This window comes from Hyperoodon ampullatus, assembly GCF_949752795.1.
Source record: "Hyperoodon ampullatus genome assembly, chromosome: X".
Lineage (NCBI taxonomy): Eukaryota > Metazoa > Chordata > Mammalia > Artiodactyla > Ziphiidae > Hyperoodon > Hyperoodon ampullatus.
Genome location: NC_136913.1, coordinates 96605078 through 96626793, shown reverse-complemented (window position 1 = coordinate 96626793; position 21716 = coordinate 96605078). Strand labels below are relative to the sequence as shown.

The window sequence follows — 21716 nt, the reverse complement described above, 5'->3', positions numbered from 1 at the left end:
TTATCTCCTGTCTTCCTGGTCCCTTGCAAATATCTCAGTGTGGCAGTGTGTAGCAGCTGAGCCCTGCTTGCTTTGTGAGTCCTTTTATCCCCATCTGTGCGATGCATGTTAATAGTTTGGTTCCTAGGCTGTCACTACCTTTGCTAGCGTTTGGGGCTTCTGTTGTATTTGGTTTCATATTGTGATTTTCTTCCTTCCTTCCTTTCTTTCTTTCTTTCTTTCTTTCTTCTTTCTTTTCTTCCTTCCTTCCTTCCTTCCTTTCTTTCTTTCAGCAGAAAGGGGGAAAGCAAATCTGACAGATGACCATCTTTTGCCTCAGCTAACACACCTGGGCAATAGACAAATTTGGGGTGAATTGCCTGCTGTGAGGGCAAAATGCCCCTTCATTCATGGTAGAAGCCCAGAACAATGAAAGGTGTGCTTGCTTCTAAAGGTCCCATATGCTGTTAAAGGATTCATTTGGGAATTTTTCAACAATTAAATGATTCCATTAAGAGGTGGGGCTGTATCATTGGTGGGGGTGGGTAGAGCACATAAAGAAGGGGGGGCGGATACCAGGAGTAAAGCAGAACTAATAACTCGTTAAATAACTGATTTTTCTAGTCCCTTTTTTTTTCAGCTTATTTCTTATGAATCTCGGATAGCTGCACCAGCTTGGTGGGGAAGGGGTTTGATGAATAGCACAAAGACTCTGGCTATTCCCTAGAGGCTGTCCCTTTAAAGGAGAATTCCAGTTTTTTATTCTGGGGGGAGGGGATGCACACATTAGAGTAGGAAAGAGGGTTTGGGATAAAATTAAAACACTCCCCTTCATAGTCATTTTACTAAGATGCAAAGATTGCTTCCTGAGCTAGAGATGCTAACGTTGGCTAGGTCCTTCTGTTCCCTTCAAGGGGGATTTTGTCAGGCTATGGATTCATTTACAAGTGTTAGTCATGTGGGCATGTGTGAGGAAACAGATGCCAGTTTTAATGTATTTAGCCCGAAGTTACAATTTGATAGGAGCCAGTGTCAGGAAGTCCCAGGATTTTAAGCTATTTCAAAATCCCTCCCTCTCCTGTGTTTGGAACAGTGCCAGAAGTGCCTCCCTCCCCATCTCTCACCCCAATGCCCGCAGCCAGCAGCACCCCTCCAGCCCCTCCCTCTTTTCTATTAAAATCAATATTCCTGCAGGTCAGGGGCAAGCAGCAGATGGGTCACGGGCTTTTTTCAACCAGTTCTTTTCACAAGCAGCAGATTGCAGATCTGGATCTGGCTAATATTTGAATTCCTTTCTTTTTTTTTCCCTCCTCACCCCTTTTTCTTTGCTTCTTTTCATCCCCACCCTTTTCTCCAACACTCAGGTCTCTGAGGTTCCACCAAAATATGGAACTTGATTTTGGACATTTTGATGAAAGAGATAAGACATCCAGGAACATGAGAGGCTCACGGATGAATGGGCTGCCTAGCCCCACTCACAGCGCCCATTGTAGCTTCTACCGAACCCGAACCTTGCAGGCGCTGAGCAACGAGAAGAAAGCCAAGAAGGTACGTTTCTACCGCAATGGGGACCGCTACTTCAAGGGGATTGTGTACGCTGTGTCCTCTGACCGTTTTCGCAGCTTCGACGCCTTGCTGGCTGACCTGACACGATCTCTGTCTGACAACATCAACCTGCCTCAGGGAGTGCGTTACATTTACACCATTGATGGATCCAGGAAAATCGGAAGCATGGATGAACTGGAAGAAGGTAATTCAAGGAGTGGGTGGTGGCCCTTAGTGGGAGGTTGCATCGTTAGTTATGGGTACATTTCTTGGATTTTATTAAAAGAAATTGGGAAATGTGTTTGTAAAAACACAAGGTTGCTGCTTAGACTTCTAATTCTATAGGCATTGACAGAATCATTAGCCATTACCCTTCATGGTCTTCAGTTTCGGCTGGCGTTGAAGTGTGGCTGGTGATGATAATGCATTGTGTTTATCTCCCAGGGTATACAAAGAAAAATCTGAATTGTGTCATTTACTCTAGAATGTGTTCATAGTTAACTCTAAATAGCACTATTGAGGCAGACCATAAAATCAATAGGGGTATAAAATGAGGAAGGAAGATTGGTTGGGTTAACAGAGAGAAAATATTATATGCTAATATCCTTTGAACTGCTGAGAGACTCTTTGTGAATTGCAACTCATGGAAATATGCACCCTAAAAGCTGGACTTCCTGGACGTATTCACAAAGGATTATACTTTTAGGTAAGTGGTCACTGCTCAGCTGTTGCTTCTAAAAAGCCCACTTCAGGGTGTGTCCCTAAGGCTGAGGTCATTGAGAGAAATACCAAAAAAAGCTGTAGGTATGTCTGGTATTTTAATAAAGACTATCCCTATTAGAATAGGAACTGACTCACTGTACCTAAATCTGTTGAAATCCTTTTCAGATTTTGGTTTTGCAATCGAATTTTATGACAAGATTGCTGAGAATCCTGACAACCTGTGTACCCAACTCAAACATAGGGAAAATCCCAGCTCTTACCAAAACTTGCCCAGCCATGAAGTCTTTTTTGTGATCATTTAGAAAAATAGATCTTGGGACAAGGTCTTAATATTTTACTTTATCAAATCACGTATTTTGAGGATGCCTCCCTACCCCACCTTTTAATGGGTGTAACATATGCGATCAGTTTAACCTGACAATACTTTAAAGGACAGCACTCAGGAGTGGTGATAATGAAAATGTTCCCCCCAAAACCTCTTCCCACTCTCCAGCCCTCCCTCCTCATTCTTTCCATTCCCCCAAGCAAAGATGAGTTTAGAACAGGCAGATCTCTCTGAAACAGCCGGCAAGGAAGGAGAAACAGCACATTAAAGGGCTTGGTATGGATGGGAGTGCCCCGCCTCTGCTTCACTGCTTCTAGGTTTCTTGTGTTCCTAGACAAAGGAGCATGAGGGCTTCCCTTGTACAAGACCACATTCTCGCAAGTAGCTGCTGTTTCTCAAGTCACGTTGAGTGATGTGGGGCTAGTTACTTATAAGACAGTGTCCATATGGCTACTGGATCTGGGTCTGGGGGTTCAAGTCTGAGGTTTTTCTCCAAGCTGACCTTGAGAAACAATGCTGAGGAGGCTTAGATTATTTGATCAGGTGCTGGATGGCCAGGTGGAGGTTAATCCTAAGCTTCTTCTGAACATTGAAGGATTGGCCATCCTAGCAAATATCTTAAAATAAAGGAGAGTCAGGGCAAACTTGAAGGACTTGAAGCTAGGCTGAGGGAGCTGTCCAACAGCGTAATCGATAGGGTGTGTGTCTTTTGTCACTGGAAAATCCACATCTCAGTCAAACTGGAGGGGTTTCTCTGTAATAATTTTCATAAACAAAAGCTCCCTGAATCACCCAGCATGTCCTCATTTCCGCTAGCTGCGATCTTTTAAAGACCACGATATATGCTCGGACAGAATTCTGAATCAAGTGACATTGTATTTGGAGCAAGGATTAGAATGTTCTCGTGTCTGATATAAGAGTGATATCATGCACAAATTGCCTACTCCCCCAAATCCATTTTTTAACATGTCTTGCTCAAGGACTAGCCCTTGATATTGATTTTCCTCCCTGGATTTCTCTGTGTGTGTGTGTGTGTGTGTGTGTGTGTGTATTGGGGTGGGTGTTGTGATGATCTTAGCTCAATATAGGTAATAAATACAATTTTGAAGACTGCAGCTTTCTTTTCTCTTCATCCTTTTGAGTCCTGCTAGATTGGACTCCTCTTATCTACCACTCCCAGGTGCAGTAGTAGTACTTCCTGGTGAATTTCTGGACTATGCAGAATGTAAATAAGACTCAGTTGCATTTATCCACAAGTCACATACAACCACAAACTGCAGTGGCCCTCAGTGCCCTTTCAGTCCTGAGTATGGCCCATTCAGTCAAGGAAATTCTGGGGTATCTCTGGGGCAGCATTGAGAAATGTGACCAATATCCCACTACCACAGAGCCAGATGGGAAAAGGTACAGATATGAAGAGGATAAAGAAAAAGGGTCTTTTTCTCTCCTATTTTTTTGTCCTTTGCAACTGTAGGGTTGGAGGACAGACGTCCTTTACTTTTTTCACCTTTGGAAGAGGTTAAAAGAAAGATTTTAAAATAGTAATTCATACATGTTGCTTCCCAAGAGACTTCAAATTGAAAAAGTTTGGAAAGATCCCTGGGTGAAGAGTCAGAGGCATTGGGTTCTCATCTTAGAGGCAGAAGATTACAATAGGAAAAATCTTTGGAATCCGATTTGGTTCAAATCCCAGTTCTGCCACCTGCTAGCTTGTGTGAACTCGGGGGAAACCATTTAGACTCCCTGAGCCTCAGTTGCTCATCTGTAAAGTGGGAATAACTGCTTTGAGGATTAAATAAAACAATGGATACGAAGTGTTTAGTATTCTGCCTGGCACATGATAGCATTCAATAAAGGGTGGCTGGTACTATTTGAGTCATCCTAGTTTATAGCTGGTTAAGCTACATGACTATAAGTTTGTCCTTATCATCACTGTGACTAATGTTCTCTCTTTTTAAAACAACATAAAAAAACAACTTTATTAAGGTATAACTTGCATACTGTAAAATTCACCAACTTAAGTGTACAGTTCAATGAAAGTGTACAGTTCAATGACTTTTAGAAAATTTACAAGTGGTGAGACCATCACCATAATCTAATTTTATACCATTTCCATCACCCCAAAAAGAAACCCTGTACCAATTAGCTGTCACTGGCCATTTCTCGTATTCTCTCCAGCTCTAGGTGACAACTTATCTACCTTATGTCTCTACAGATTTGCCTATTCTGGACATTTTATGTAAATTGAATCATACACTATGTGGTCTTTTGTGACTGGCTTCTTTCACTTACAAAATGTTTCCAAGGTTTGTCCATGCTATACCATGTATCAACACTTCATTCCTTTTTTTTCTGAGGAATAATATTTCATTGTATATATAGACCACATTTTGTATATCTATTGTAATATTCTTATCTGTAAAATGAGACTAGTAATACCTGCCTTCTTTATCTATTAGAGTGATTATGAGGATAAAATTAGATGATAAATATGGAAACACATTGACAAGGTAAAACTACAGCTACAAGGGACGATTATTGTTCATGATGTAAAAAAAATAATAGTAATAAGAAAAATGGTACAGATGAACCTATTTGCAGGGCAGAAATAGAGACATAGCCGTAGAGAATGGACATGTGGACAGGGGGGGTGGGGAAGGGGAGGGTGGGATGAATTGGGAGATTAGGAATGACATATATACACTACCATGCGTAAAATAGATAGCTAGTGGGAACATGCTATAAAGCACAGGAAGCTCAGCTTGGTGCTCTGTGACGACCTAGATGGGTGGGATGGGGGTGGGTGGGAAGGAGGTCCAAGAGGGTGGGGATATAGGTATACGTATAGCTGATTCACTTCATTGTACAGCAGAAACTAATACAACATAGTATAGCAATTATACTCCAATAAATAAAATGATGATGCTAGTGAAGGGTTGGAATAGCCAGTGGCTCCCAAACCTGGCTGCCTTTCAGAATCTTTTAGAGCTTTAGAAAAATATCAATTCCTGGGCCACACCCCGGATTTGTTGACTCAGAACTTTCAGGGCTAGTGCTCCAGAGTCTGTTTTCACAGATTTCCCCAGGTGAGTCTTATGAGCACTTAAAGTTGGGAAGTACTAGATTAAGTGATCTTGACGGTCCCCTTCAGCTACGTACAATGGTGGGAATTCCTAGGAATACATAAACCTTTGTTTTTGTTTTTGTTTTTTTTGTGGTACGCGGGCCTCTCATTGTTGTGGCCTCTCCCGTTGCGGAACACAGGTTCCGGACGCGCAGGCTCAGCGGCCATGGCTCACGGGCCCAGCCGCTCCGCGGCATGTGGGATCTTCCCGGACCGGGGCACGAGCCCGTGTCCCCTGCATCGGCAGGCGGACTCTCAACCACTGCGCCACCAGGGAAGCCCTGTTTTTGTTTTTTGATTTGTAGATCGTAAAGGAATAATGGAGCATAGAACATACTATGTTTCCAAATGGCCACATTATTAAGTATTTAGCCTAAAATAAAATGAAATAGAAAGCAATTGGTTAATAATCTCTCTGGCCTTGTGGCACTCCTTTGTCTAATGCCTCTAGTCTACTGTCTGCTGCTAAATACTGAAAGTATTACGGGGACCATTTTGGACCAAAGTCAGGTTATTGATGGCAGCTTTCCCACAGCTCCTTGGGTACATGAACAATCTTCGTGAAGCCAGACAGAATGTGGCCATATATGTATTAGCTATATTCCCAGTGGGTCAGTGAATGAAATCCACCAGTGACTTTTCATTTTGTCTTGTTTAGTCTTTCACTGGAGAATTATTCTTCCTTCATGTACTGTCTAATTCCTTCCCCACTTCCTTGTATGTAAGTACCCAGATCAATCTTAGGGGTGTCCTTTTGAGCATTATTATTCAGACCATGGGACAGAATATTTACAATTGTGACAGTCTTGTTGGGAGATCTGTATAGTGACACCAGCTATGATCCACTTTCTTTGCCATAGCTCATTTGTTCCAATGAGATGAAACCACTTTCTCACTAATTTATCCTCTAACTACTAAAGCAAGCACACTGCCAAAGAGGAGGATTTTAAGATACCTGGGAGAGTGATACATCACTAATAGACCTGATAATACAATAAACCACCATTTAATATTTTTCTTCTTGAGGGAGAAAGCCCAGGAAAAGAGGAGAAAGCCCAGGCAGAAGTGCTTTTGCACTGAGAAACTATAAATATGTTTAATGTTTTTGAAAATGGAGCTCTCCTGAAAGTGGAGGGAGGTAGACATTAGATCATCTTGAGCCCATAGCTTGTTCCCTTCCTGCCCTTTCAGCTGTGCTTCCATGACTTCATTTCCTTACCCCCTCGCCCTGAAGCAGATTGTCGATTCCAACAAATTGTCACCTTGCTTGGCTCTGAAGCCAGATTTCCTTCTAGGCTTCTAATGATTGGGAAATGGCCCCTGGAAGCTGTGGCAGGATGGGAACCCAGCTGTGTAAAGGTGCAATACACCTCGCCCAGCTCCAAGTGCCAGGCAGCTGGACGTGCAGGAAAGCACCGAGCTCTGGCAGCACACGTTGCAAACACTTGCAAAATCAGAACCAGGAAGCTTTGGTCGAGAGAAGCAGCACATTTGATGTCTTTCCAGTAGTACAAGGGGAGAGTCCTCAGTGGTCTTTAACATGGAATTACCATAACAACTTTATCTCCTAGAGCCTGTTTGAGATGGAAAAGAGAAGAAAATTCCTTCTTATAGACCTTAAGAGCTGGAAGGGCCTTAGATGTCACCTAGTTCAATAGCTTCAATTTGTAGACAGAAAAGCTGAGACTCAGAGATTAAATGATTTGCCTGATGTCATACAGCTTGTAAATGCCTGGCTGGGATTTAAATCCAGGTCTATCTGACTCCCCCTCAACCTCCACAAACATCCTGCCCTCTGGTAGGGGATATAGATAACGGCAGAGGCATGTGTGGGAGCAGGGGGAGTATGGAAAATCTCTGTACCTTCCCCTTAATTTTGCTGTGAACCTAGAGCTGCTCTAAAAAAAGATAGCCTTAAAAGATATTCTGCCCTCAGTGTGCACCAGCAGAGGCAGCAAGTGGCTTTGCTAGGTGTTATCCATGAAGCTACCACATTTGGCCTTTGACGCAACCGGAGGCCTCCTTTCAACTAGCAGGAAATATGATCTTTGAAGCCTGGGTCCCGGGGCAGTGCTCATGTTATATAATGATTATAGCTCAGTTCCAAGATGGTTGCCCTTGCTGCTGCTGCTTTGCTTTCCTTCAGCTTCTACTCTTCCTCTTTTCATCTCCTTTCCCTCCACCCTTTCTTCCTCCTTTCCCTCTTGGCTCTTTTTCTTGTTCTCTCTCTACTCCTTCAGATTAGGGCCTTAATAATAATGATAGCTGGCATTTATCAAGTGCTTACTATGTAGCAGACTCTGGGCTCAGCCCTGCATATCATGCATCACCTGCTCTGAGCCTCAGAACAACCTTAAGAGGTAGGTATTGTTGTCATCATCCCCACTTTGCAGACAAATAACTGAAGCCAAGGGAGGTTAGTTTGCCCAAGGGCACACAACTAGGAAATATTGGGGAAACCCATTGTGACTGACATCACATCAGCTGCTCTTTGTCCATTACTTCATATTGGGGCCAAAAGGAAAGAGAGTGGAGAGACTAAAATGTGCTGTTGGAAAGTGTTCAACATAGATTTGGCTGAGAGCTGGGCCCTCTGAAAAGTTCTTGGGTGCCATATGATACTATAGCTGTCTGCCATCATGTTCATTTTCATGGGGGGTGGTTAATCATACTCATAGTTCAAAGGCTTAAGAGGTTTAAGAGATGGGAGCAAAAAAAGTCCAGAGTCCTAATAGGGCTGCGCAGCTGACTCTCCAGAGGAGACTGTGGATGAGTGAAATCATAAATATATAGCCTCATACATTTGCACACCACCAGTTGTCTGACAGAGTTTCAAAGTACGTGACAAATTACGGAAAACATCTGACTCAAAGGCAGTGACCTCTTGGAAGGTGCCCATGCATCTGGTAGAGTGCCATTTCTAGAGTATGGGGAATACTGGCTGTGAGTATATGGGGGAATTGAAAGGGTCCCTTCATCCTTTAAGTCAAAAATTAAAGACCACATCCTCTAATCACTTGTGTAGGATTGCGTTAGCCAGTGGCAGCCAGAGAAATTAGGGTTTTTTTAGGCTGCGGTCTTTGACCGCCCCATCCTGGCTGTGCATCCATGCACCAGGTGCAGGAGTGAGGGCCTGTGCTCATCTACAAACCATGCCTTGGTCCCCCTGTCAAGACAGAACACTAGCAGCATCTGGGGCTCAGAGCAGTGTTGGAAGCCACTTTGCATACATTACAAGCCACTTTACCTTCCCGCTCCACACACACATATAAATGTCCTCAAAGGTGCCCTACAGAATCTCACTGAATCTTCTCTGAGCACTAACTGAGAAATTTATCAATTAACACGACTTAAAGGCTTTGGTGCTACAGCAAAGCAATAGATATTTGCACAGGGAGTGAATCATCAGCCAGGCGTTTGTGAATGTCTCTGCTCGGTTCTCCTGCTGAGACCAAAGGAAGAAGAGCCATCAGATTATAATTGTGTTTACTGCTTTCTTTGCACGGGCTTGGGTTGGTTGATTGATTGATAGATTTAGCGTTATTACTGATGAGTTAAGCCTGATTCAATCACACTGGTTTTCTGCATCTCAACCTCTGGATGAACTTCTGTATACCTTGAGGCTAATGTGTTTCACTCAAAAAATTCAACCTTTTCCAATAGTCTCTCCCCCAGACTGAGCCTACCTCTCTTCCTCTTTTCTGCAGCTTCTAGTCCCAGGTGTCTAATCCCCTTCTCTTGCCTCTGGCCCCTGCATTTCTTCCGCTGTACTAGTCATTTCCTCTAGCCCATGGTAAATGTGAAAATTACACTAGGCCCCTCCAATCCATAAATCAGGGTGTACGGTGTATTCTCACATCTCCACCTCATTACTTGTGGCAGCCAAGGGTGAGCACTGGTGAAGACGGCCCTGAATACACCGAGCTAGTGTGTGGCGTTCAGGAAGATGGAAAGATGAGGGGTGGGTGGTGGAAACAGGGGAGAGCATTTCTCAAGCAAGAGCTAGACTTGCAGACACAAGGAATAGTGTGTGTGTGTGTCTGTCTGTCTACAGGTTGTTATTTAGATAGTTTCTCCACCTGGGTATGGGGGTAAAAGACACAATGATACACACATACATACATTCACCACACACACATATTTCACATTTTAGTATTCTATTGCTTTGCCATATGCTCTGTACAAAGTACACTCGGGCTTCTTGGCAAGTTTGCACTGTATGCCCAATACACAGGGTTACTTTGGTCACTTTGACTTGGAATAAAAATGTATTGATTTTGAAAGTTCTCTTCAGTTCATAATATAACAAATAGGGCTGTGAGTCCAGAAATAGGACAAGAACATTAAGAAATAGAGACACGTTAAAAACGCTCTAGTAGGGCTTCCCTGGTGGCGCAGTGGTTGAGAGTCCACCTGCCGATGCAGGGGACACGGGTTCGTGCCCCGGTCCGGGAAGATCCCACATGCTGCGGAGCGGCTGGGCCCGTGAGCCATGGCCGATGGGCCTGCACGTCCGGAGCCTGTGCTCCGCAACGGGAGAGGCCACAACAGTGAGAGGCCCACGTACCACAAAAAAAAACAAAAACAAAAACAAAAACAAAAAAACGCTCTAGTAATGACCCTAGGCATTAACACACATCCTAGGAGTTACTGTAAACATTTCAATTCAAATGAGATCATATCAAGCTTGAGAACCCCACTTGTTAGATTATACTTAGGTATGTTCATTATCCTTGGGACCCTTAGCTTTACAGGATTTTTTTCAACTAAGTATGCCATTATGATGAAGAATATTTTGCTGATTACTTGCTCTTGAATTTGAATGAGCCAAGTTGTTAGAGGGCCTAATTAGGAACTGCATAGGAAGTTTGTTACTATCACCATTTTTCCAGAAGTCCTACTTCAAGGTCAGTGTGTATTAGTTTGGTTAGAATAGTCCATATACCTGCTGTTAAACTAATCACCACTTATTTCTTCCCTTAGGGGAAAGCTATGTTTGCTCCTCAGACAACTTCTTTAAAAAGGTGGAGTACACCAAGAATGTCAATCCCAACTGGTCTGTCAATGTGAAGACATCTGCTAATATGAAAGCCCCTCAGTCCCTGGCTAGCAGTAACAGTGCCCAGGCCAGAGAGAACAAGGACTTCGTGCGCCCCAAGCTGGTGACCATCATCCGCAGTGGGGTGAAGCCTCGGAAGGCTGTGCGTGTGCTTCTGAACAAGAAGACAGCCCACTCTTTTGAGCAAGTCCTCACTGATATCACTGAAGCCATCAAACTAGAGACCGGGGTTGTCAAAAAACTCTACACTCTGGATGGAAAACAGGTAGGTGCTTTTTTCCCCAGATTATACCTCTTCTCATTTGTTCTAAATCCTTGGCTGACCGTCTTACACCTCGGACATCATTTCTGGTTGGGAGACTCTTCCTCCACCTCTCATCATCCCTACCTGATATATTATGTCTCATTTGGGAGAAAGGTCTTTTCAGCAGACAAAGCAGTGGACCAGGAATGTGAGGCTTTGAAATTCAATCTGTTTCTGACTTACCAGGTAGAATAGTCACTTATAGCTTCCTTATCTGCTAAGAAAAGATGTGTTGGAGCCTAGGTCCTATAAACTCCTTGGAATATGAATTCAGCTAGTGCATGATGCAACCTGGATTGTTCAATGTATGTGACTAGAAATGAGATTTGCCCACTCATTTCTTCTTAGATACTCTTACATTGGTATTCAGCATCCATTCTGATGAAAAGAGGTGGAAGTGACCCTCATATTCTATGACAGGAGAATATGAAGGGAAGCACTGTGGTTTCTGGTTCATTGTCTTTGCCTCACACTAGACCACATTTTTTCTCTCTCCCTTTTCCATGTGACATAGCTGTCTTAATCTGGTTCCACTGATGGTTTGTGTGGAAAGGGACTATTTCAGGATCCTAAAATTAGCACAAGAAAGATGGTGCCATCTGTTTCTCTCCAAATCAGGTTCTTCATGTCATTGGTTGTGCTACTAAAGTGCCACCTATATTAATATCTGGGAAAGAATGCAGCCAGGCGTCTCCATCAGACAGATGCACCATTCTCTTGAGCACAGGGAGCTGTAAATATATGACAAAAAATGTTCCAAGGGAATTGGAACAGTGGCTGGTTTCTTTGGCTGTAAAGAGAATCCTGGTCCCTCATCAGATAAGACAAGTGTGGATTATTATCAGTCCATACTTTCTACCTCTTAAAATACCTTTGGTGTTTGAACAACTATATAGATTCTTTAAAAAAATAGATTCACCATATCAGGATGATGAGTGTTCAAACGCAGAACTGTGTCTACTCCCATAATTTCTGATATATACTGTGTGCTACAAGATTTTAAGTTTCTGGGAAAATGCAAACTCATATACATGGTAATTTGGATAAATGTATGGCTTCTATCTGTTCGCCACCATTTTGTGATGTGAGAGAAACCTGGAGGTATTGGTTGTGTGTGATCTGTGTTTGTTGTACCACAGCAATGGGTTTATCTGCGATGGGAAAAGTTCTAACTCCTAAGCATCTAAGAGTATCTCTTTTTGAAGACCAAGTGTATGATGAACAGGAACTGTCCAGGAACAGGATTAATCATCATAAACCTCACCTCGGAGAAGTAGGGTCTAGGAATTTTATGGTCAGTGGATCTTAGAGTTGAGGGTGACCCTAACTCTAGAAGCCATGACATTTAATCTCCCTCCTGTGGCAAGGATATACTCTACAATCATTTCAATTTCATAAAACAGCCTATTTCACTGTTGAACATTAGGTATAACTCTGCTTCCCTGTACCTTCAGCCTCTTGAAGAAGTACAGGAGAAATACAAATCAAGGACGTAAGACAGGGATTTAGAAGACTTAGTTTCTAATCTGGATATTGCCACTTACTCTGTGACGTTGGGCTAACCACGTAACTGTCCTGAGGCTCACATTTCTCCTCTGTACAAGGGGGCTAATCACACCTGCCCTACCCATGCTCACAGGATTATCATGAAGATCAAATGAAATCATGGATATGAAAGCACTCTGTAAATCAAAACACACAATGTAAATATGTATGCATACAATTCATCATTGAGATAAAATATGTAAATTGACAGACAATAATAAATGTTAGCACTCTTCCCCCTACTTTACCTTCATCATTCTTACCACAAATTTCCAGCATTTTGTGGGATGTACCATACTTCAGCATTCTGTGATTGTTCCTAATAATAAATAAAGGGACACCTCCGCCTCTTAGGTAAACAAGCTCCAGTCCAGTGATGGGTGGATTTTCATCCTACAGCAAGCTTTCCAACTCCTTTCAAGCATTGGTTCCCATTTCTTTGGGGAACACGTTAGGAAATGCCAGAGTATGATATGATGTGTGTACAGACACGTCAGGGAGGAGTGCGCAAGGCAGCAGGCATCAGTGCCTCTGCACATACTGTTCCTTCCTTTTTTTTTTTTTTTTTTTTTTTGCGGTACGCGGGCCTCTCAGTGTTGTGGCCTCTCCCGTTGCGGAGCACAGGCTCCGGACGCGCAGGCTCAGCGGCCATGGCTCACTGGCCCAGCCACTCCGTGGCATGTGGGATCTTCCCGGACCGGGGCACGAACCCGTGTCCCCTGCATCGGCAGGCGGACTCCCCACCACTGCGCCACCAGGGAAGCCCATGTTCCTTCTCTTTAAAATGTCTCCCTCTGCCTACCCTGACCCCTGGGGGTCATCTTTTAAGCCCTACCTCAAATATCATGTTATTTCTGAAAACTTCTCTGTCTCCACCATGCAAAGTTAAAGTAATCTTTTTTGTTTGTTTGTTTTTTAATGCTTAGCTCCTGATTCATGGTGGATGCTCTATAAATGTTTGTTGACATAAGGAGATTCTCACATGGCCCAGGTAGCTGTTCTGATATGTTCTGAGAAGCCCTCTGTTTTCAATGTCCCAGACACTATCCTTAGGTCTATCAGAAGACATAGGGGGGCTTCCAAAGGAGTGCATATTCCACCCGGGCAGCTCCGATCTATTACTCACTTGGAAGTCACTGAGAGCAGACTTTTAAAGCAGTTTTTCCCAAAGTGTATTCTGAGAACTGTCCCCATCTCCCCACCCCCAGGAGCTCTTCATAAAAGGGTTTTGTGGTCAAATAAAGTTGTGAAATGCTGCAAATTATATGCCTTTCTTAGAGATTCACATTGCTCATTGGCACATTAAATGTTCTGAGAAGGCCTGCAGAAAGGAAACCCATTTAATTTAGACCCGGAATTTCCCAATCTTATTTAACCACAAACATATGGAATACACAGATACATGCACACGTGCACACATACACACACTCTCTAGGAGCACACTAGGAAATGCTGTTTACAGAATATGCTGAATGATTAGGAGCTAACTACTCTAAGCTCACTGGTATGCATGGGGTAACCCACAAATCAAACATTGTTGTGTGGTTACAGCAAGGACATTAAGTAACAAAATTTGGGGGTGCAAGGACAAAACCTACTAATTACAAAATAGGTGCTGAGTATACTGAAATTTGGTGCCAAATTCAAAATTTTGGAGCCCAGCCCGTCTCCCAGTTCTAGTGATGACAGCCCTAATGTTAACACCTGTCAGTCACTTTGATTACTGGTGGGTATTCTTACTACTTGGGAATATGATCTTCCTCTGTGCAGGCTGAAGGCACATGTGTTGCAATGGCTCGGACTTGCTTGGATGAAATTCCATGCCTGTCTTTGGCTAAATGTGGCACCAGGCAGAAAGGACAAAGTATGGTCAAGGCTATTTGTTATGGAACGTTTTTATCATGAAGTCAAGGCCATCACTTGGTTTCAGTCTTGCTCTAACTGGATCCCAAACAGACCAAATCAGGTAGTTTTCTCCCCCATTGTTTAAATAATGATCAGTTAAAACAGCCCAGTTGATTATACCAGATTTATTGTTGCTTCTGTTCTCATGTGTACCATTTGACTGATTGGTTATGCTGATTGATAAGAAATCTGTGGACATGGCTCTCATCTCTTTCTGTTTTTATTTTGTTTGGATGTGCTTTTGGAGCCTTTGATCTTTTCAGGGCTTATGTTTTGCCAGTATAGAAGACCAGTTTCCTCGGAGGTATCTGTGGTCTGTGTAGGCAGGGAAGCTAACCATCACTAGTAGGACGAGGTCCCAATTTATTCCTCACCTCAATAAGAAATTGCTAATGGAATAAGGAGTAGTTAGTAGCGCTCTGGCTACTCCCACGGGCTGTAATGGATTTCTAGGAGGTCAGGGAAAACACGATGAAGAGTTGGATGATGATGCATATTAGTTCACTCTCAGGTGAAGTTGTTCTTTTGATTCCTTGGCAGCTGGAGTGATTGAAGTGTGTTGACAAAATTATCCAACTATTAATTTCTATAATCAAGCCACATATGGACCTTTATGCTTAAACGTAATGGATGCATAAAAACTGGAACCCAAATTTCTGGTTCATTTGGTAGTAGTGGCTCAGTAGATACATGGTCTAGCCTTAAATTCATTTCTGTAAAGCACAGGGCATGGTGCTTCTGTTTGTTAGAGATGCAGAGCTTTAATTTTAGTTTTAGTTTTTTGGCATGTTACACAGGGCTTTTAGTTTTTTGGCGTCTTACACAGGGCTACAGCTGGTCCTCACACCATCCATTTTCATGCTATCCTTATTGGCATCTCTATTCTCAGTTTTGTCATATTCAGGTTCTGTGCAAAGATTCACTGTTGCCTCAAGATCCCTGCCTAAGGGATAAGTATGGCCTTTAGGATTTGTGTTAGCTTTGTTGGGCCAGTTTTCAATTGGATGAATTTATTTTGTGTTTCTGTCTATATCTTTCTAGTACTAACTACTTGAACCAGGAATTTTAGGTCTCAGAATAACAGAAGAGAGGTTTAAGCTGATTCCAAGATTACCCATAGCCTTGGAAGCTAGAACAGGAGTTTTAAGAAATGTTTTGAACCAGAAGATGGTAGAATAGGAAAATGAGAGCATGAAGGATGTTTGAAGTGCTGCTAAGTATTCCAGGAAAGACTTGCCCCTTCCATCTTGCTATACTAAATAACTGGGTGCTGGAAGCACAAAGGTAATTGCAGGAAACACAGGAAGACAAGTTGGATCTAACCTTGGAAATGTTGAGTGCATTTCCCAAGGTGGGTGTGACTTTATTTTGCTTGTGTAGCCGGTATTTCTCCATGCCCCCCATGTCTGCCCCCTTCAGCCACATCTGGTCTTACTTATACTCCCTGGCCTCCAGGTCTCCCAGAGCCAACCCCTCTCTCCTCCTAGTGTTGTGTCCTGTTAGTCAACCTTGGGCTCAATCGAAAAGGCCACGTGGACATAAATTATGCCCCAAAAGGGAGGTCATTTATCATTGACCTTCGCTTGAGAAAACCAAGGCTGGAAAGGTAATGTTTGCATTACCAAAATTTCCCCCTCCTCAACCTTCCACAGATTTGATTCCTGGAGACAGGATTTGAGAGGATTGGCTTGAACATGAAGTCGAAAAGAGCAAAGAAGGGAAGCCAGGCTGAGCTCTTTGAAAGGAGGTAGTTTGCAAACTACCTTGCTATATGTAATATAGACTTCAAGATGTCTCACACTGAGGTAGATTTTATGCTTTAAAAGAAGGCTTAAGGGAATTTGCTGGTGGTCCAGCAGTTAGGACTTGACGCTTTCACTGCGGTGGACTGGGTTTGATCCCTGGTCGGGGAATTAAGATCCTGCAAGCCACACAGCACGGCCAAAAAAAAAAAAAAAAAGATGGAAGTGGCCAAACATCAAATATACTGTTGTTCTTCTGGAAAGAAAAGACCAAGGGTAGTCTGGTGATTGGTTATTCCTTCAGTAATTTATCATCTTAGAGTTTTATTCTTGATGAGATGCTCTTGGCTCTGAGCAGTGATTGAGCTGGGGCTTGGTCTTTTCAATCAAAAGCTTTGGCACAGTATTCCAGTCCCCCACACTGACTAGTCTATCAATATCCAACATTAGCATATGGAAAGAGCCCTAAACTGGGATTCAAAGACCTGAGTTCTCGTCTTCAATGTGTTCTCCAGTAGCTATGTGTTATGGGGGCCAATCACATCTCTTCTCTGGACCTCAGTTTTTGAGATAAGTACATGACCTATAAGAGTACTTCTGGCTCCATGTTAACGGAGTATTCATCTTACAGTGTTGCTTCTGTTTAGATATTTTTCACTAAGCTGCTACTTTTCTCAATGCCCTCCACCTCTCTATGCTCCTAGGATCTCCAACCTGATATAGTAATCACCTTGGTGGATATGTTGTTTTCTAGGATGGTCCCTAAAGGTATTCGCACAGTTCTTATATTCAGATCTTTCTTGACACCTGTGATGACATGACCAAAGAATATTTTCAAACTTGTAATTTTGATTTGACCTCCTTTTCTTTCCAATGTGGATGATATGAGAAGCAGAGGGTGGAGGAATCACAAAACAAAGCAAGATGAAAGCCAGTCTGCTAACTGTCAAGCATTTAACAGTGCCCTTATTAAGGTGTCTTCAACATAGTGGTGCTATTTTCAGTGCTGAAAAGAATTATTGACAATGGGAGAGGTTAGCATCAGAGCTATTTCTTTTTTTTTTTTTTTTTTCGGTACACGGGCCTCTCACTGTTGTGGCCTCTCCCGTTGCGGAGCACAGGCTCCGGGCGCGCAGGCCCAGCAGCCATGGCTCACGGGCCCAGCCGCTCCGTGGCATGTGGGATCTTCCCGGACCGGGGCATGAACCCGTGTCCCCTGCATCGGCAGGCGGACTCTCAACCACTGCGCCACCAGGGAAGCCCCCAGAGTTATTTCTTGAGTAAACTGAGGAGGATCATTAAGTGGGGACTGATCCAGGGATGTAGGCTGTTCCATTAGCAACCATTGAAGTAACTGGCCTCTTGTTCTTAGTTCTTTACTTTCATCTTTCTCATTATTGCCATTCCCTCAAAGTAGAAGAAAATGCGTTGTCTCCAAATATAGTTTTAAAAATAGCTTCATTGAGATATAACCTCCATACCATACAATTCACCCATTTTGTGTACAATCCAATGGCTTTTAGTATGTTCACAGAGTTGTGTATCCATCACCAGGATAAATTTTAGAAAATTTTCATCACCACGAAAAGAAACTCTACACCCTTTAGACATCATGCTCCAATCCCCCAGCCCCCCCATTGCTAAGCAATCACTTATCTACTTTCTGTCTCTACAGATTTGCTCATTCTGGAATTTTAATGAATGAAATCATGACGTATGTGATCTATTGTGGCTGACTTCTTTACTTAGCATGTTTTCAAGGTTCATCATGTTATACCATAGCACTACTTCATTCCTCTTTATGGCAGAATAATATTACATTGTATGGATATACCACATTTTATTTATTTATTCATAATTTGATGGACATTTGGGTTGTTTCAACCTTTTGGTATTATGAGTAAAGCTGCTATGAACATTCATGTTCAGATTTTTATGTGGACATATGTCTTCATTTATCTTGGGTAAATACCTAAGAATAGTATTGCTGGGTTACATAGTATGTATATGTTTAAATTTTAAGAAACTGCCAGACTATTTTCTAAAATGGCTGTACCATTTTACATCCCTACTAGCAATGTATGAGGATTCCAGTTTCTTCACATCTTGCCAACACTTGTTATTGTCTATCTTTTTATCACAGTCATTCTAGTGGGTATAAAATGGTATCTCGTTGTGTATTTTTTAATTTGCATGTCCCTAATAACTAATGATATCAAATGTATTTTCACATGCTTATTGGATATTTGTGTATCTTCTTTGTTAAACTGTCTATTTAGATCTTTGCCATTTAAAAAATTGAATTGTCTTCTTATTATTGAGTTATAAGAGTTCTTTATATATTCTGGATACAAGTCTTTTATCACATATGTAATTTGCAAATATTTTCTCCCAGTCTGTAGTATGTGTTTCCATCTTTTTAATGGCTGTCTTAATTTTTCAAGAGCAAATTTTTTTCATTTTGGTGAAATCCAATGTATTAATTTTTGTGTATGATATGAGGTAAGGGTCAAGGTTTTGCTTGTCTTCCTTCCTTCCTTTCTCTTTCTTTCTTTCTTCCTTCCCTCCCTCCCTCCTTCCTTCCTTCCTTTTCTTGCAAATGTATATCTGATTTTTCCAGCACCATTTGTTGAAAAGATAAGACAGGTTTTTAAAAATTTGAATTTAATCTGAGAGTTAGAAATAGCAGTGGCCCATATATCCAGCGAGTACCTTGGCACCAAAAGTTAGCAGCCAAATTCTCTGAAGTTTTCTAGAACTTCCAAGAACTGTGGATGTGAACTAATGGCACAGAAGTTTCTCCTATATAGGTGCTCTGGAACAGTGACTTAATCCAAAGCTACAAGAGTGAGGTTGCTTAAGCCTCACTAAGTAGGAAAAAACTAGAGGGCTCAAGAGAAGTGAAAAGTTCCTTGGCGGTGCCCCCCTTGCTCTAGACTAGTGATGTTCTCACCCCAGACCCATCCAAACTTGCTTGTTTCCATGTCCTATCCCTTCAGGATAGTGTTAAGCAGGATTGGGGCCAAGGAGTAAGGAGATGCCAAGAATTGCTTGGATTACTTTTTTTTTTGGTAAAAGCTTAATTGAGATATAATTCACATACCATATACTTCACCCATCCAAAGTGTATAATTCAATGATTTTTTAGTGTATTCATAGATATGTGCAGCCATTGCCATAGTCAATTTTTAAACATTTCATCATCTCAAAAAGAAATCCAGGGCTTCCCTGGTGGCGCAGTGGTTGAGAGTCCGCCTGCCGATGCAGGGGACACGGGTTCGTGCCCTGGTCTGGGAAGATCCCACATGCCGCGGAGCGGCTAAGCCCGTGAACCATGGCCGCTGAGCCTGCGCGTCCGGAGCCTGCACGTCCGGAGCCTGTGCTCCACAACGGGAGAGGCCACAACACTGAGAGGCCCGCGTACTGCAAAAAAAAAAAAAGAAAAAGAAAAAGAAATCCTATACCTTTTAGCTACCACTCTCCTACCCCCTATTTTCCCTAGCCCTAAGCAACCACTAACCTACATTCTGTATCAATAGATTTGCCTTTTCTGGGCATTTTATGCAGATGAATCGCACAATATATAGTCTTTTGTGACTGGTTTCTTTCACTTAGCGTAATGTTTCAAGGCTCATCCATGTGGTAGCATGTATTTGGATTTCATTCCTTTTTATTGATGAATAACATTCCATTATATGGATATACCACATTTATTTATCCATTCATTGGTTGATGGACATTTGAGTTGTTTCCATCTTTTGACTATTATTACTAATGCTACTAAGAACATATGTGTAAGTTTTTGTGTGGACTTTTTTTTTCTTTGTGGTACGCGGGCCTCTCACTGCTGTGGCCTCTCCCGTTGCGGAGCACAGGCTCCGGACGCTCAGGCTCAGCGGCCATGGCTCACGGGCCCAGCCACTCTGTGGCACGTGGGATCCTCCCGGACCAGGGCACGAACCCGTGTCCCCTGCATCAGCAGGTGGACTCTCAACCACTGCGCCACCAGGGAAGCCCTGCACATATTATTTTTTAACATCTTTATTGGAGTATAATTGCTTTACAATGGTGTGTTAGTTTCTGCTGTATAACAAAGTGAATCAGCAATACATAAACATACATCCCCATATCTCCTCCCTCTTGCGTCTCCCTCCCACCCTCCCTATCCCACCCCTCTAGGTGGACACAAAGCACTGAGCTGATCTCCCTGTGCCATGGGGCTGTTTCCCACTAGCTATCTATTTTACATTTGGTAGTGTATATATGTCCATGCCACTCTCTCACTTCGTCCCAGCTTCCCCTTCCCTTTCCCCTGTCCTCATGTCCATTCTGTACGTCTACATCTTTCTTCCTGTCCTGCCCCTAGGTTCTTCAGAACCAGTTTTTTTTTCTTTTATATTCCATATATATGTGTTAGCATACGGTATTTGTTTTTCTCTTTCTGACTTACTTCACTCTGTATGACAGTCTCTAGGTCCATCCACCTCACGACAATTTACTCAATTTCATTACTTTTTATGGCTGAGTAATATTCCATTGTACATATGTGCCTCATCTTCTATATCCATTCATCTGTCAATGGACACTTAGGTTGCCTCCGTGTCCTGGCTATTGTAAATAGAGCTACAGTGAACATTGGAGTATGTGACTCTTTTTGAATTATGGTTTTCTCAGGGTATATACCCAGTATTGGGATTGCTGGGTCATAAGGTAGTTCTATTTTTAGTTTTTTAAGGAGCCTCCATACTGTTCTCCATAGTGACTGTATCAATTTACATTCCCACCAGCAGTGCAAGAAGATTCCCTTTTCTCCACACCCTCTCCAGCATTTACTATTTGTAGATTTTTTGATAATGGCCATTCTGACTGTGTGAGATGATACCTCATTGTAGTTTTGATTTGCATTTCTCTAATGATAAGTGATGTTGAGCATTCTTTCATGTGTTTGTTGGCAATCTGTATATCTTCTTTGCAGAAATGTCTATTTAGGTCATCTGCCCATTTTTGGATTGGGTTGTTTGCTTTTTTGATACTGAGCTGCATGAGCTGCTTCTATATTTTGGAGATTAATCCTTTGTCAGTTGCTTCATTTACAAATATTTTCTCCCATTTTGAGGGTTGTCTTTTCGTCTTGTTTATGGTTTCTTTTGCTGTGCAAAAGCTTTGAAGTTTCATTAAGTCCCATTAGTTTATTTTTGTTTTTATTTCCATTTCTCTAGGAGGTGGGTTGAAAAGGATCTTGCTGTGATTTATGTCATAGAGTGTTCTGCCTATGTTTTCCTCTGAGAGTTTTCTAGTGTCTGGCCTTACATTTAGGTCTTTAATCCATTTTGAATTTATTTTTGTGTATGGTGTTAGGGAGTTTTCTAATTTCATTTTTTTACATGTAGCTGTCCAGTTTTCCAGCACCACTTATTGAAGAGGCTGTCTTTTCTCCATTGTGTAGTCTTGCCTCCTTTATCAAA

At 42.3% G+C, this 21716-nt stretch overlaps 1 protein-coding gene across 2 annotated transcripts in view; it reads left to right on the top strand.

Moving 5' to 3' along the window:
• Positions 1-811: 811 nt before the first annotated feature.
• DCX (doublecortin) overlaps positions 812-21716 on the top strand; it is a gene marked incomplete at both ends in the record, with an annotated part of 113114 nt that continues 92209 nt past the window's right edge. Inside the window, 3 exons of one of the 2 annotated variants that reach the window (XM_079727648.1) lie at positions 812-1008; positions 1344-1729; positions 10680-11020. In XM_079727648.1, coding sequence (XP_079583774.1) covers positions 830-1008; positions 1344-1729; positions 10680-11020 — 906 coding nt within the window. Of the gene's footprint in view, positions 1009-1343; positions 1730-10679; positions 11021-21716 lie in introns of those variants that run through there. The other variant, XM_079727647.1, reaches the window with a different exon arrangement.